The following is a 16,213-nucleotide window of genomic DNA, read 5'->3' as shown; positions in this document are numbered from 1 at the left end:
TTTCAGTTGTAGTAAATATTTATTCCGAGATTACATAACCTGAACAAATTTATTGTGTTCATATACTGAAATCATTGTTGTTGAGATCTATATTTCAGTTGTTCAGAGTCAAATATACCAATCAAAATACATATTTCAAAGCACACAGATATTATGAGGAGGACTGAGGGATGTTGATGATCCAATACCTTGGATGTGCATGTTTATTAAGAGTGATATGTGTGTTTTCTGTGTTAGATCATTATTGCATCTCAGTGTTTCTCTTATACACTGCAAAAATATTTGAATCAAGAAAATGTCAAAGATCTAACGGAGTAAGGATTCTTCTTTACAACTAGATTATCGAGAGTTATCCACATGAATTTGGATTTATTGGATCAGTTACACAAGAGTACAAAGGTATTATGTTGCAGAAATACATATATCCTTCAGGCTTCTATGAGGTGTTTGCAAATCCCAGGAACATCATCAGGCCCTGGTAAAGAAGTGTCCCTTAAGAGAGAAATGAAAAGCTCAAATGTGAAGGTTTTTCCTGAGCACTGGAATTCTACTGGCGTCACTGGGTTGGAAAAACGTGTATGTGTCCACATTGTTTACATTGCACTCTGGTGTGATGGTACAATAGATCTCTCACATTTGTAGCACTCCCTGCTATGAGGTCAAACAAATACCACATCTATCCCAGCAGCCAGTGCAACTTCCTCTCAAAAACAGAGGAACTAATTCATAAACCACCGAATTCACGTTAGCGGCGTTCCACGATGAGAAAACGTTCTCTTTGGTCAGCTACAATAAATCCTTCCCTCTGGTCCGTCAGAAACAAGCTCTCTCTCCTGTCTGACACAAGAAAACTGTCTCTGGGGTTCATCACGATGAATCCTTCTTTGTCTTGTCCCATCGCCTCTACCTCGGCATATGACGGATGTCCTGAACCACGTCGAAATGTCATGGCAGGCCAGTGTGTTGGTCGTCTCTAGATATCAAGAACAAAATTACAACATTTTAAAAGCACCTACAAATAATTCGATTTGAAGGCTTGGTTCATATACACACGCTACCATTCAAAGGCTTGGGGTTGGTAAGATTTATTACTTAAAAAAAAAAAAAAAAAAAATCTCACGATCAGGCTACATTTATTCTACAAAAATATGTTAAAAACAGTAATATTTTCAGTTTTTTTTCAAATTGTTGTTTGAATAGAAAGTTCAAAGGAACATTATAAATTTCCATTAGCTGAATATGCTTTTGTTACTTAAAGCTCACCTCTATGAAGAAGAGACTGGCGCTGGAGGTGGGATGGTAGTACATGTATATAGTGGCCAACACAGCGACCACCATGAGGACCATGGTTACGAGGATGCCAATGAGCAGACCAGTCTGCATCTTCTCCTCTCTCTGTTTCTCTGTCAGTTCCATCTGAGAGTCTGAGAGAGAAGAGGATATTTACACCTGCTTGTAAAGAACAACAATCACAACTACATTTTTACATTTTCCGAAAGAAACGAGAGTGGCACTTGCCAAAATGCCACAATGTCAGGGTGTTCAAGGCTTTGCTGTGGTATCGGAGTGGTTGCATTAAGGCTTAAGACAGTTCACCCAAAATAAAAATCATTTACTCACCCTAATGTCATTGCAAAACCTGTATGACTGACTTTTTTTTTTTATCAATAAATTAGAAGTCATTAGGACACCAAATAATTTTGGTTACCATCACAAAAAAAAGTATTGGTCCCACAAAAGAAAGAATGTACAGATTTCAAACAATATTAGTGTGAGTAAATGATTCTTTCTTTTTTCTTTTTCTTTGACAGGATTCACAATTTGACAGAATTTTCATATTTGGGTAAATTATTTAAGAAGCTTTGTTTGCTTCAGGAACTTTAAAAAAAAGTAACATGCAGCACAGAAACCAAAAATGTATCCATGTTATACAGTGCAACAGATATAATTGCTGGAAGCTTGAAAGGTCAATTTTGCATTATAGATTAAGTGCCGTGTTGAAAAAGGTTGTAGCCTGAAGGAAGGAAGGAGCTGGTTGGATTTTCTTGTTGGCTCTTATAATTGGCCCTTATTTGGAAGCAATGCATAACATAGGCTCTCAATGATCTGCAGTACATAAAACTGATACATACCATCAGTGAGGAAGCTGGTAGGAAGGTTTCTTATGAATAAGGGTGTGCTGGTGATTTTGGTGGCGAGCGAGGAGGCTGACGTGGTCGATGTTGTAGTTGTTGTAGTTATAGACACAGCTGTTACTCCTGTCTGCACAGCTGGAGTGCTGCTTTTAATGAAGGGCCGTTTTCTGTCACAGCTCTGGTTTTTTATCTTAAAATACATCCACAACAAGTCAGTAAAAAATTAGAGATGGTGGACTGTAAAAGGAACAAAAGAGGATCTATTCACCTCACTTAAGCACCCACTGTCAACCCAGTCTTGACGGTACTGGTCAAAACCACTGGAACATCTGCAGAACAAGCATTATTTGCAGCTGTTGAGTGAATGTAGAGTTGAAGCACACTGCACTTTATCTATCTGGCTATATTCACATGAAAAATACAAGTGAACCAAGTGTATACCTCTGTAGACGACTACACCAGCTACAGTTGAAACCGATCTGAGCCGTAACACACATCTCACAGCTGGAGAACTGAAGGCAGGCTGACAGCAGGAGGAGCAACAGAGCAACATTTTAACAAAGACGTGGGTACTACTTTCTGTTTTCTCACAATATGTGATTAACTGTACTGAAGTCAAACATAGAATTGGTCTTAGTTCTAGGGGAAAATATTAACAAAGCACCGCTATTTTCTGTGGATGTGATGCATTTGGTCTAAGCTGAATCTAGTTGTGTCAGCAGTTCAGACTCACTCGGCAGAGGAAGCATCTCAACAGCAGTGACGGTCATGATCTTGGATTTTAAGAGCTCTACCCGATGATATTCATATATTGTTCTCCTTCTAACATCTGTCATGAAAAAAAAGACAATGGAAGGCCAGTATCGTTATTGTTAACTAAAACTATTCAAAATCAATTCATTATTTGAAATAAAGCTGGAATAAAATAAAATATAAATATTTCATGAATAACTTGGTAACACTACAATAAGGTCCCATTAGTTAACATTAGTGCATTAACTGACAGTGAGCAATGCATTTGTTACAGCATTTCTGAATTAATCTTTATGATAGTTCATTTCTGTCCTGACAACTCTCGGAGTGTTTGTCATGGTAATGGGTATGACTTTGATATATTTGGTCTTGACTGTCTTGAATAGATCTGATATGCTGCTGCTGCTGTTATTGCTACTGCCTCAGAGCAAGTACGGGACTTGCTATTGCCAATACATACACGACACTCAGCTGTGTGAGCAAGTAAGACATGCAGTTCTGCTGTACAATATAGCGTACAGTACATTCATTACCCAGCCAGAGCAGATCAATACAGGTGGAGCTGGGGAAGGTGGAGGGTTTCTGTAACCGCGCTGCACTGCTAAGGCAAATGCTAACCAAGTATTTTAAGGTTGAGCACGCAAACGCATTGGCTACTCATACAGCAGGAACCAATCAGCTGTGCCCTATAGAGAATAATGTGATTGCAAGCGGATTGAGTTATAGACCTACTAGCCTGCGCCATCTAGAGTTTCATGAAAGTACTACAATTGCTAAAAATGAAATTCAAATAAAATAAATCAAAGCTAAAACAAAATATTGAAAACAAATAAAAATTATAAAAGCACATACAATTAAAAATAAAATTCTAATAAAAACTGAAAATATAAAAAATAAAAGCGATTTCAAAATATTAATAAATACTGTGATTGCATATAAACAATACTAAAATAACACTGAAGGCAGAATTAACAGGAAGAAGAACTCCATTCAAGAAGAGTTACTTACTGGGAAGCTGTTCGATCTTGTGAAGAACCACAAATGCATCAGAAAGCCCGACTTTCACAGGATGATTCACTGAGCTGATCTTACTAATGTCAATGGGAACCTGAAAGCAGATGAAAGCCGACAATCATCATTAACACCATTACAGTGACGGCAGCTGCATGTAAAAACCAAGAAGCATCTAAAAAAAACAACCTCTTTGTATGCAAAGGTGATTCTTCCATCGTTGTATAAAGCTGCCTGGAAGGTGAAACTGCCGAGATGTGATGCATCCTGGAGATACACATGGTCCCACTGCACAACAAGAGCTGTGGCTAACAGATAGGAAGTCGATTAATCATACAGCCATTTAAATATATCACATTCAACAATGCAAATCAGGACACTTTAAAAAAAAAGTGTGTTCAATTTTACCATTATCACAGTACATGACCGTTGAATTCTGTGAGATGCTGAGGTCAAAATTAGCCATGAGAGGAGCGATGTACTGAGTAGCAGTCAGCATTTTGTGGATAACATCTCCAGTGTAGATGAAACCTGAATAAAAAAATTATAAATATATACTGTTGTATATAATGCACTATAATGTTTGAACTTATTCCTTATTCCTGTCAAAATTCAAAGATTTTGGGGTCAATAGGAGTTTTTTTTTTTTTTTTTTTACAAGAAAGCAATACTTTCATTCAGATCAAAAGTGACAGTGAAGATATTTATAAAGTTACAAAAGATTTATATTTCAGATTTTTAAACGTTCCATTCAACTAAGAATCCTGGGAAAAAAATTATCAAGATTTCCTCAAAAATATTAAGCAAGTTTTTTCAACATTAAAAATAATAAGAAATGTTTCTTGAGCACCAAATCACCATATTAGAATGATTTCTGAAGGATCATGTGACACTGAAGACTGGTTCAGCTTTGCCATCACAGGAATAAGTTACATATTAAAACATTATAGTGGACAATATTGTTTTACTGTATTTTTGATTTTACATTTAAATAAATGTAGCCTTGGTAAGCATAAAAAAACTTTAAAAAAAATCTATGTATGTAAAAATATATTAAAAAAGTTCATTTAAATATAGATTTGTGAATAATATTAAATTAAAATATAGCTGCAGGCAGCAACACGGGGCCATGCCAGAGCAAGCAGACCAAGCATGGCGCACATATAGCACAGCCAGCACATCATGTACAGCAGCACAGCAAGTACTGCAAGCACAGCAGCACAGTAACAATTTAATCACCTAGAGCAGTGCGGAGCCATAAGAGCAAAACATCTTAAATGTTATGAACATGTTAATGTACATAGAGCACAGTAAGTACTGTAAGCACAGCAGTGCAGCAAGCATTTAAGCACCAAGAGCAGTGCGGAGCCATAAGAGCAAAAGATTAGAACAATACAGGAAAAGACACAACATAATACACAATTTAACATAGTCATCCCAAGCAGGATTCGAACCCACGACCAGAATGGTTCTGGATTCACAGCACATGGTTTAACAACTTGCGCCACTCAGAGGATGCTGGTTTAGGAAGCTGCAGAGATGTTTCAGTGTAAGAATGAGCACACAAAAGCAAGTTAACAAGGTTAGCATGCTAAGCTAGCTTAATGCTAATGTAGCTAATTACTTATGATGTGGTACATGGTACAAATTATATATCCACGGATTCGTCATGATGCAAGGAGTCGATAGACACCAATTTTATAATTTTCACTTCAAATGTTTACAAGTTACAGCCTCTGAACCAATTTAGGGTCATCATTGTTAACTTTGTGACACCATAACTTTTGAACAGAGATGAATATGAAAAATCGGGGACAGTACTTCTGTGCGGCTTTGTCCAAAGATCATGTGAGCAAATTTTGGACAATTTTGAACCATCTTTGAAAGAGAAGTAGCAAAATAACTGTTTTACATTGGTTCCAATATGGCGACCAGTCATATTGTTGGAAAATGACAAATGAGACATCTTTGGAATCGGCATAAGCCAAGGAATATAATGGCATAAAGAAATCAAATTCAAGCAATGTTTGCAAAAGTTATAAGCGTTTTTGCAAAAAAACATTATATCTCTGGAACACTAGGTGGCGCTGTGATAAAACTTATCGGGTACCTTCAGGTCATGCTAATGATGATCCATACCAAATTTGGTGAAGAAATTTCAAACAGTTTAAAAGATATTGCAAATTATAACAAAATTCAAAATGGCGGACACATGGTACCGCCCACCATGGCAAATTTGATATCGACAGATTCGGCATGACCCAAGGAATCGATAGACATCAAGTTTTACATTTTCTGACAATCCGTTGACGAGTTATTGGCCAAAATAGCCATTTTCCGTATCTCATGACCAGTAGGTGGCACTGTTTCCAACTTTGGCATGGACCCTCAGATCAAGCTTCCGATGAAGCATACCAATTTTCATTTCAATGCATTAAAGTTTGGCCGAGATACAGCCTCTGAACCAATTTTGGGTCGACCTCATTAACTTTGTGACGTCATAACTTTCTAACAATGACGTATAAAAAAAATCGGGCACAGTACTTTTATGCAACTCTGTCCAAAGATCATTTGAGCAAAATGTGGACCAATTTGGATCAATTTTGAATGAGTAGTAGCGATCAGACTGATTACTGTACTTTTCAAAATGGCTGCTACTGTAATGGGCGTGGTCTTAATGTATTATATTGGTTCAGATCAGTATGATGAGAGCAATAAGGTGTACTATGTCTCATTTTTGTGAAACAAATGGTTCAAAAGTTACAGCCATTTCAATGTTAAATTTTTGAACTGGTGGTGGCGCTATAGAGTGTGTCCAACAGACTCCAAATTTGGTCCAATTACTATTCATGGTCATATCTATAACTGTGCCAAATTTCATCATTTTCCTATGTACGGTTCATAGGGCTGCCATAGACTTACAGAGGAGGAAGAATAATAATAATAAATATAGCTGCAGGCAGCAACACGGGGCCATGCCAGAGCAAGCAGACCAAGCATGGCGCACACATAGCACAGCCAGCACATCATGTACAGCAGCACAGCAAGTACTGCAAGCACAGCAGCACAGTAACAATTTAATCACGTAGAGCAGTGCGGAGCCATAAGAGCAAAACATCTTAAATGTTATGAACATGTTAATGTACATAGAGCACAGTAAGTACTGTAAGCACAGCAGTGCAGCAATCATTTATGCACCAAGAGCAGTGCGGAGCCATAAGAGCAAAACATCTTAAATGTTATGAACATGTTAATGTACATAGAGCACAGTAAGTACTGTAAGCACAGCAGTGCAGCAAGCATTTAAGCACCAAGAGCAGTGCGGAGCCATAAGAGCAAAAGATTAGAACAATACAGGAAAAGACACAACATAATACACAATTTAACATAGTCATCCCAAGCAGGATTCGAACCCACGACCAGAATGGTTCTGGATTCACAGCACATGGTTTAACAACTTGCGCCACTCAGAGGATGCTGGTTTAGGAAGCTGCAGAGATGTTTCAGTGTAAGAATGAGCACACAAAAGCAAGTTAACAAGGTTAGCATGCTAAGCTAGCTTAATGCTAATGTAGCTAATTACTTATGATGTGGTACATGGTACAAATTATATATCCACGGATTCGTCATGATGCAAGGAGTCGATAGACACCAATTTTATAATTTTCACTTCAAATGTTTACAAGTTACAGCCTCTGAACCAATTTAGGGTCATCCTTGTTAACTTTGTGACACCATAACTTTTGAACAGAGATGAATATGAAAAATCGGGGACAGTACTTCTGTGCGGCTTTGTCCAAAGATCATGTGAGCAAATTTTGGACAATTTTGAACCAATTTTGAAAGAGAAGTAGCAAAATAACTGTTTTACATTGGTTCCGATATGGCGACCAGTCATATTGTTGGAAAATGACAAATGAGACATCGTTGGAATCGGCATAAGCCAAGGAATATAATGGCATAAAGAAATCAAATTCAAGCAATGTTTGCAAAAGTTATAAGCGTTTTTGCAAAAAAACATTATATCTCTGGAACACTAGGTGGTGCTGTGATAAAAACTTATCAGGTACCTTCAGGTCATGCTAATGATGATCCATACCAAATTTGGTGAAGAAATTTCAAACAGTTTAAAAGATATTGCAAATTATAACAAAATTCAAAATGGCGGACACATGGTACCGCCCACCATGGCAAATTTGATATCGACAGATTCGGCATGACCCAAGGAATCGATAGACATCAAGTTTAAAATTTTCTGACAATCCGTTGACGAGTTATTGGCCAAAATAGCCATTTTCCGTATCTCATGACCAGTAGGTGGCACTGTTTCCAACTTTGGCATGGACCCTCAGATCAAGCTTCCGATGAAGCATACCAATTTTCATTTCAATGCATTAAAGTTTGGCCGAGATACAGCCTCTGAACCAATTTTGGGTCGACCTCATTAACTTTGTGACGTCATAACTTTTGAACAATGACGTATTAAAAAAATCGGGCACAGTACTTTTATGCAACTCAGTCCAAAGATCATTTGAGCAAAATGTGGACCAATTTAAATCAATTTTGAATGAGTAGTAGCGATCAGACTGATTACTGTACTTTTCAAAATGGCTGCTACTGTAATGGGCGTGGTCTTAATGTATTATATTGGTTCAGATCAGTATGATGAGAGCAATCAGGTGTACTATGTCTCATTTTTGTGGATCAAATGGTTCAAAAGTTACAGCCATTTCAATGTTAAATTTTTGAACTGGTGGTGGCGCTATAGAGTGTGTCCAACAGACTCCAAATTTGGTCCAATTACTAGTCATGGTCATATCTATAACTGTGCCAAATTTCATCATTTTCCTATGTACGGTTCATAGGGCTGCCATAGACTTACAGAGGAGGAAGAATAATAATAATAATAATAATAAGAAAACTAACGGATACAATAGGTGCCTTGCCCTACGGGCATGGCCCCTAAATATAGCTGCAGGCAGCAACACGGGGCCATGCCAGAGCAAGCAGACCAAGCATGGCGCACACATAGCACAGCCAGCACATCATGTACAGCAGCACAGCAAGTACTGCAAGCACAGCAGCACAGTAACAATTTAATCACCTAGAGCAGTGCGGAGCCATAAGAGCAAAAGATTAGAACAACACAGGAATAGACATCACATAATATACAATTTGACAAAGTCACCCCAAGAGGGATTTGTACCCACGACCAGAATGGTTTGGGATACATAGCACATGGTTTAGCAGCTTGCGCCACTCGGAGGATGCTGGTTTAGGAAGCTGCAGAGAGGTTTCAGTGTAAGAATGAGCACACGAAAGCAAGTTAACAAGATTAGCATGCTAAGCTAGCTTAATGCTAATGTAGCTAATTACTTATGATGTGGTACATGGTACAAATTATATATCCACGGATTCGTCATGATGCAAGGAGTCGATAGACACCAATTTTATAATTTTCACTTCAAATGTTTACAAGTTACAGCCTCTGAACCAATTTAGGGTCATCCTTGTTAACTTTGTGACACCATAACTTTTGAACAGAGATGAATATGAAAAATCGGGGACAGTACTTCTGTGCGGCTTTGTCCAAAGATCATGTGAGCAAATTTTGGACAATTTTGAACCAACTTTGAAAGAGAAGTAGCAAAATAACTGTTTTACATTGGTTCCAATATGGCGACCAGTCATATTGTTGGAAAATGACAAATGAGACATCTTTGGAATCGGCATAAGCCAAGGAATATAATGGCATAAAGAAATCAAATTCAAGCAATGTTTGCAAAAGTTATAAGCGTTTTTGCAAAAAAACATTATATCTCTGGAACACTAGGTGGCGCTGTGATAAAACTTATCAGGTACCTTCAGGTCATGCTAATGATGATCCATACCAAATTTGGTGAAGAAATTTCAAACAGTTTAAAAGATATTGCAAATTATAACAAAATTCAAAATGGCGGACACATGGTACCGCCCACCATGGCAAATTTGATATCGACAGATTCGGCATGACCCAAGGAATCGATAGACATAAAGTTTAAAATTTTCTGACAATCCGTTGATGAGTTATTGGCCAAAATAGCCATTTTCCGTATCTCATGACCAGTAGGTGGCACTGTTTCCAACTTTGGCATGGACCCTCAGATCAAGCTTCCGATGAAGCATACCAATTTTCATTTCAATGCATTAAAGTTTGGCCGAGATACAGCCTCTGAACCAATTTTGGGTCGACCTCATTAACTTTGTGACGTCATAACTTTTGAACAATGACGTATAAAAAAAATCGGGCACAGTACTTTTATGCAACTCAGTCCAAAGATCATTTGAGCAAAATGTGGACCAATTTGGATCAATTTTGAATGAGTAGTAGCGATCAGACTGATTACTGTACTTTTCAAAATGGCTGCTACTGTAATGGGCGTGGTCTTAATGTATTATATTGGTTCAGATCAGTATGATGAGAGCAATCAGGTGTACTATGTCTCATTTTTGTGGATCAAATGGTTTAAAAGTTACAGCCATTTCAATGTTGAATTTTTGAACTGGTGGTGGCGCTATAGAGTGTGTCCAACAGACTCCAAATTTGGTCCAATTACTATTCATGGTCATATCTATAACTGTGCCAAATTTCATCATTTTCCTATGTACGGTTCATAGGGCTGCCATAGACTTACAGAGGAGGAAGAATAATAATAATAATAATAAATATAGCTGCAAGCAGCAACACGGGGCCAAGCCCAGAAAGGGCTGTAGCGCAATGCAGAGCCAGAAGAGATAAAAGAGCAGAAATAGAATATACATGAAGAACAGATATCTTCAGAAGTACAGATAGGATGAAATGAAAAATGAACAGAAGTTCTGATGAGAACAAACACAGAATGAAGCTCATGTACCTTCAGGACATTGTGTCGATGATCCATACTAAATTTTGTGAAGATATGTCAAATAGTTTAAAAATGATTGCAAATTATGTCAAAATTCAAAATGGCGGACACGTGGTACCTCCCATCCTGACAAAATTGGCATCCTCGGATTCGGCATGACCCAAGGAATCCATAGATACCACATTCATGATTTTCTGACAAACTGTACAAAAGTTATTGGCCAAAATATCAATTTTTCATATCTCATGACCTGTAGGTGGCGCTGTTCTCGAATTTGGCATGGACCCTGAGATCATGGTTCCGATGAAGCGTACCAATTTTCCTTTCGATTGATCAAACTTTGGCCGAGATAGAGCTTCTGAACCAATATTGGGTCGAGTTTGTTAAGTTTGCAACAGCATAACTTTTGATCAAAGATGAATTAAAAAAATCTGTTCAGTCATTTCTGTGCGGTTCAGTCCAAATATCATGTGAGCCAATTTTCGTAAGAATTGAACAAAGTTTGAATGAGTAGTAGCAAAAAAACTTAATACTGTACTTTTCAAAATGGCTACTACTGTAATGGGCGGAGTCTTAATGTACGATATTGATTGCAATCACCATAATGAGTGGATTCAGGTGTACTAAGATTAATTTTCCTAGATCAAAGGGTTCAAAAGTTATAACTATTTAAATGTTCAATTTTTGAACTGGTGGTGGCGCTATAGAGTTTGACTTAGAGTCTCAAAAATTGGTCCAATTACTATTCATGGTCATATCTATAACTGTGCCAAATTTCATCATTTTCCTATGTACGGTTCATAGGGCTGCCATAGACTTACAGAGGAGGAAGAATAATAATAATAAGAAAACTAACGGATACAATAGGTGCCTTGCCCTACGGGCTTGGCCCCTAATAAGAAAACTTACGGATACAATAGGTGCCTTGCCCTACGGGCATGGCCCCTAATAAGAAAACTTACGGATACAATAGGTGCCTTGCCCTACGGGCATGGCCCCTAAATATAAAGCACTAGTTTGTTTTGCACTTACCCCCTGTCGCTACATGTATTTGCCTTAATGAATGTCCGTAGAAAGGGAAATTGAAGGACAAATTCACTCTCTATAAAAAAACAAACAAAAAAACAACTCAACTAAATTTCATTGTGTGCGCAAAAATGTGTAACAGTTACAAAAATTACCTTTAAGAAAACTTTGTAGCTGACGTACCAAAGTTTGTCGATGTGTGTTGGAGAGAATTTCATGAACTCTTCCCATGTTCATATGCTCTATATTTACCCACAAATCCTCGCCTGCACTGTCTGTGGGCCCATAGAATTTGGATGTGTAGTAGACATGATCCATATCTCTCTGATGAGCAAATACACACGTTATCTCAGATGAATGTATGAGAAGATATATATATATATATATATATATATATATATACACAAGATATTCCTGGATGTTCACCTTAATGGATAAGTTGTCATGACTGTCATTTGTCACAACTTCAGGAAAGCGCTCTGAATCTAATCTGCCGTGCTCTTCATAGCGCTCCAGACTGATCTCACCCGCAGGTTTGGATGAGAGCATCCATCTCTTCCATCTTTTATTGTAAAGCTTGAGGTTTACACCAGCACTCTCTTGCTTGGAGAGCCTCTCAAAGGTGAAGTTAGACACACCTGATGAATTAAGGTTATTCACATTTTACAAGCTGCATTGTCTGTGTTGCTACGCAAAAAGATTCATTAATAAACTAAATGCATACAAATTGTTCTCTGAATCAAAATGAACATAAATGTTTGTTTCACATAAAACAGAAGATAACATACTTTCAGCTGTTTTGATAACTGAAGAAATGTAACATTGACAAGGATTTTTAGCAGCTGTGGGACTGCAAATGACCTGTAATGCAAATAAACACAGTTCCTCACATCCTGCAGTGACAGGAGTGTGTCCAAAGTACTTCTTTCACAGAAGAGGGTGAAACATGCTCCGAATTCCTCATAGTGCTGGACGGGTGGAGTGTGAGGGCAGGGCAGTGTTTTGACTGGGGTAACACACAGTTCGTTCCAGTGTCCTTCTCATTTGAATTCTGCCAACATTATTTGTATACTTCAAGCACAAAGGTGTTGCGTTTCTTTTTTTGTGTGTGTGTTTGGCGACATGTCCTCTGGTCTTTCACATGCTGACAGATCGCAGGTTACAGTGAGCAGGCATGCGCCAAAAATGGTCTGCATGACCAGTAGCTACTTGATGAGTAAATATATGATGATAAAAAGATAAATTATTATACAGTTACACAACTGGTTTGAGGTTTGAGCTGTTTTATCTGAAAGCAACTTGCACTGACATATCTTATAATATGTCAGTGCCATTGTTTTGCCTCTAGATGCACACCAGGAATGTTTTTTATAAGGCACATTTATAAATGTTACTTAAATGTCCCAATTGAACTGAGGCTTAATCCTGGCTTAATCTAAGGCCTGTCTGTGAAACCAGGCCTTAATCGTTCTGTTTTACTTTTACTTGAGAATAATGGGTGCCAATGCTTCTTAGATTATTTATGTTTTTTTTTTTTGTCTGAATCTCAAAAATATATTGAAAATCCAAATCATACAGTCAATGATTAGAATATGCTTGTTCTATAATAAAACAAAAATGTTTTAGGTGCTAAACAAAGTATCTAGGTGGTCTGTGAAGATCCTCTACTTTTTATATTCTAGGCTAAATCATTGTAGTTTTATTAATAGAGTTAGGAATACAATGTACTGTAACGTTTCGATTACATTTCAATTAATGTATTTTTAAAGCACATTTAAAGACGCGTTGATCCAAAGTGCTGTACAAATTGAGCTATAACAAAATAAAGCCCAACCCATTAATGAAATCAGAGGGTTAATCAGTATTAAAAGTGAATAATATTTTTAAGTGCACATTATTTAACACATGAAAATGAATATTTCTAGTTTGCCAGCGAAAAAAGCAGTAATTTAGTAGGCTATGCTAATTACCCTAATTATTTCGTCACTATACGTGAAGTGAGAATATCATTTTTAGATTCAGATGTAGCATTCCGTATTTTAGACGACTGAACGAAAACATGCAAAATAAATCAATGACTTACCATTGGATGGCAATTCCTGAATGGTACATTTAACCTGAATAAAGGCGAATATTCCTAAGAAAATATGTGGTCTTGCCGGTAGTGCCATAACCAATTACATTTAAATTGTCTTTGCACATTAATATCGAGGGAGAATAAGCCAAGAACGATGTTGAACTGCACGCGAGCGACGCTCATAATCAGGTGGCACGTTCAGCCCCGAACACACCCACGCGAGACTGTCCAGTGACGCGCGCGTATGAGAAGTTCGATGGGCCATTCTACAGAATTGGTTCAAACATCTGGGAAACATATATATTTTTAAATTATAATTTTCCACAGTATGCAAATAATTTGAAGCAAATTGTATAATATCCAAGTACACAATTTTAATTGGCCAGTTAAAATTATTTTATTTTCAGAAAGTTTTGAATAGCCTCTCCCCAAATTTGTCATTAGCCTACCGAAAAAATATAATTTAAATTAAGGGTTAAATTGACCTATTAATATTTAGTTTACATCTAGCCTACCTTGTACATTTTTGTGCTATTTTATTCAAAAGTTTTCACAGGTAAATATAAGAATTACAATTTTAACAATATTACAAGTGTTATGAGATTTGTTGTATTTTCAATCCAATCTTTCTTTGTCAAAGGCATAAAGTTAATCATACTGATTTCAATTAAGGATTAGTTTGAATATACATTAAACCAAACACCATCATAGCATCTTAGTTGATAATTCAATGTACTTTATTTTATCATGAATGCATATTTTCGGGAGTGAGTATATAGACAGAATGGTAGCGATCACATTACAGAATATTATTGCATAGTAAAACATACTAAAATACTAATGATTTGCATAACTGTACTACAATTTTGTTTATTTCCACCAAATAGAGGATTATGTGTTCCTATTTGTCACTACCAAAATAATGATGTCTGTTTTGACTGTTTCGGTAGTGACAATTTTAGATACTTTTGAGCCCTGCTCAAAGATGCTAAACAGCACATGTTAGCTAGCACAGTTCTGAACAGTTGTAGGCTACACACATAGAGAAAACCCACCTCAAAAGTCTGCTTAATTGCAGAAAAAAAATATGTTTGTTCATTAAAGTTACACACAGATTTTCAGACTTTTAAACACATTTACCTCAAGATTATGGGACCTATCTACTCAGCTGTGAGAGAGAGAGGGACAAAATGACAAAAATTCAGTAGTGACATGAAAACATGGGACACATTTTACAAAGAAAATTCTAATTTTCTTTGTAAAAGTTCCATTTTTTTTTTTTACTTTACCATTTAAAAAAAAAATCTAAAATATATATTTTAAAAACAACAATGGAAAAAATAGCAAAAAGTATTTCATTATTTTCATTGTTGAAAATGGTGTTGAAATTTGGGAGTTAGGGTTCGGGACAGCCACCGCCCAATGCAAATACCCAAGAAATTATGATTATGATTATATATTAGGGGTGTAACGATACCTTCATTTCACGATTCGATATACATCACGATACTCAACTCACGATACGATATTATTGCGATACTCCCAAGACATATGATAAAAGGTTAACAAAAAATGTACTGTTGATTAAAATGCTAACTTTGATATTACATTGTGGGTTTAAATGAACAGGTTTGGACTTGGTGCTTGTAATTCAAAGACAATGGTGACACCAGAATAAAAATATTCATGATTCTGAAGCTGACTATTGCATTATTATACATTATAATCAACATTATATAGTAGTTTAATGTAGTACTGACACTAAAACTCTGAAAACATGATTTTTTTCTTATACAGTAATTTCTATTTTGGGTGAACTATCCACGATACATATTGTCACTATCCACGATACGTATTGTTGCATTTTTGTATTGCGATATATTGTGGCACGATATATTGTTACACCCCTATTATATATATATATATATATATATATATATATATATATATATATATTAAGCTTACTGATATTTAAAAATGATTGTGGGTTTCAATAGATAATAAAAGGATCTCAGTAAACATCTAAGATTTGAATACTTAATGTTTTTTTTTTTTGGTTGTGGGAAAGCAGTTTGCACCAATTCTGCAGAATGGCCCATATAGTCAAAGTTGGTCAATAACCGCAGAGATATTGTTAGAAAATCTAAAACCTTGACTTCCTAATTATGTGTACTTTTTACGTTTTATATAATTATTTTATTTTGGTCTGGTAAATTTCATGGCATCTGTTAGTATATAGTTGTATATATGAATCTGTAATATACTTTATGTTTCTGACACAGCTGAAACCTATGATAAAATGGTGATAAAAGAACAAACAAACAAAG

General features: G+C 36.5%; 1 protein-coding gene across 3 annotated transcripts; it reads right to left on the bottom strand.

Moving 5' to 3' along the window:
• Window positions 1-117: 117 nt before the first annotated feature.
• Window positions 118-14,106, bottom strand: plxdc2a (plexin domain containing 2a). 3 transcript variants are annotated; one of them, XM_079612606.1, is made up of 14 exons: window positions 13,893-14,106; window positions 12,598-12,670; window positions 12,236-12,447; window positions 11,993-12,133; window positions 11,816-11,885; window positions 4,308-4,430; window positions 4,089-4,207; window positions 3,897-3,996; window positions 2,869-2,964; window positions 2,577-2,658; window positions 2,404-2,464; window positions 2,133-2,325; window positions 1,264-1,424; window positions 118-973 (listed from the first exon to the last, which is right to left on the bottom strand). In XM_079612606.1, the coding sequence occupies exons 1-14, from the start codon at window positions 13,893-13,895 to the stop codon at window positions 746-748; spliced, it is 1,662 nt and encodes a 553-aa protein (XP_079468732.1). In that variant the 5' UTR covers window positions 13,896-14,106; the 3' UTR covers window positions 118-745. The 3 variants fall into 3 exon arrangements, with proteins under 3 accessions (XP_079468732.1, XP_079468730.1, XP_079468731.1); XM_079612604.1 differs by lacking the exon at window positions 12,598-12,670; XM_079612605.1 differs by lacking the exon at window positions 12,598-12,670 and having other exon boundaries at window positions 355-973; window positions 1,264-1,452; window positions 13,893-14,058.
• Between the last annotated feature and the right edge of the window lie 2,107 nt (window positions 14,107-16,213).

This window comes from Phoxinus phoxinus, assembly GCF_949152265.1.
Source record: "Phoxinus phoxinus genome assembly, chromosome: 5".
NCBI lineage: Eukaryota > Metazoa > Chordata > Actinopteri > Cypriniformes > Leuciscidae > Phoxinus > Phoxinus phoxinus.
Note: the sequence above shows the minus strand (reverse complement) of the source record. Positions and strands in the feature narration are given on the sequence as shown.

What these genes read in the sequence shown, in the direction of transcription:
- plxdc2a (XM_079612604.1), bottom strand. Translation starts at nt 13,980, where the DNA reads ATGGCACTACCGGCAAGACCACATATTTTCTTAGGAATATTCGCCTTT. An exon ending in ACACACATCGACAAACTTTG is followed by an intron (nt 11,886 to 11,992) that starts GTACGTCAGCTA and finishes GTTTTTTTATAG; the next exon opens with AGAGTGAATTTGTCCTTCAA. An exon ending in CCAGTCTCTTCTTCATAGAG is followed by an intron (nt 974 to 1,263) that starts GTGAGCTTTAAG and finishes CTTGATATCTAG; the next exon opens with AGACGACCAACACACTGGCC.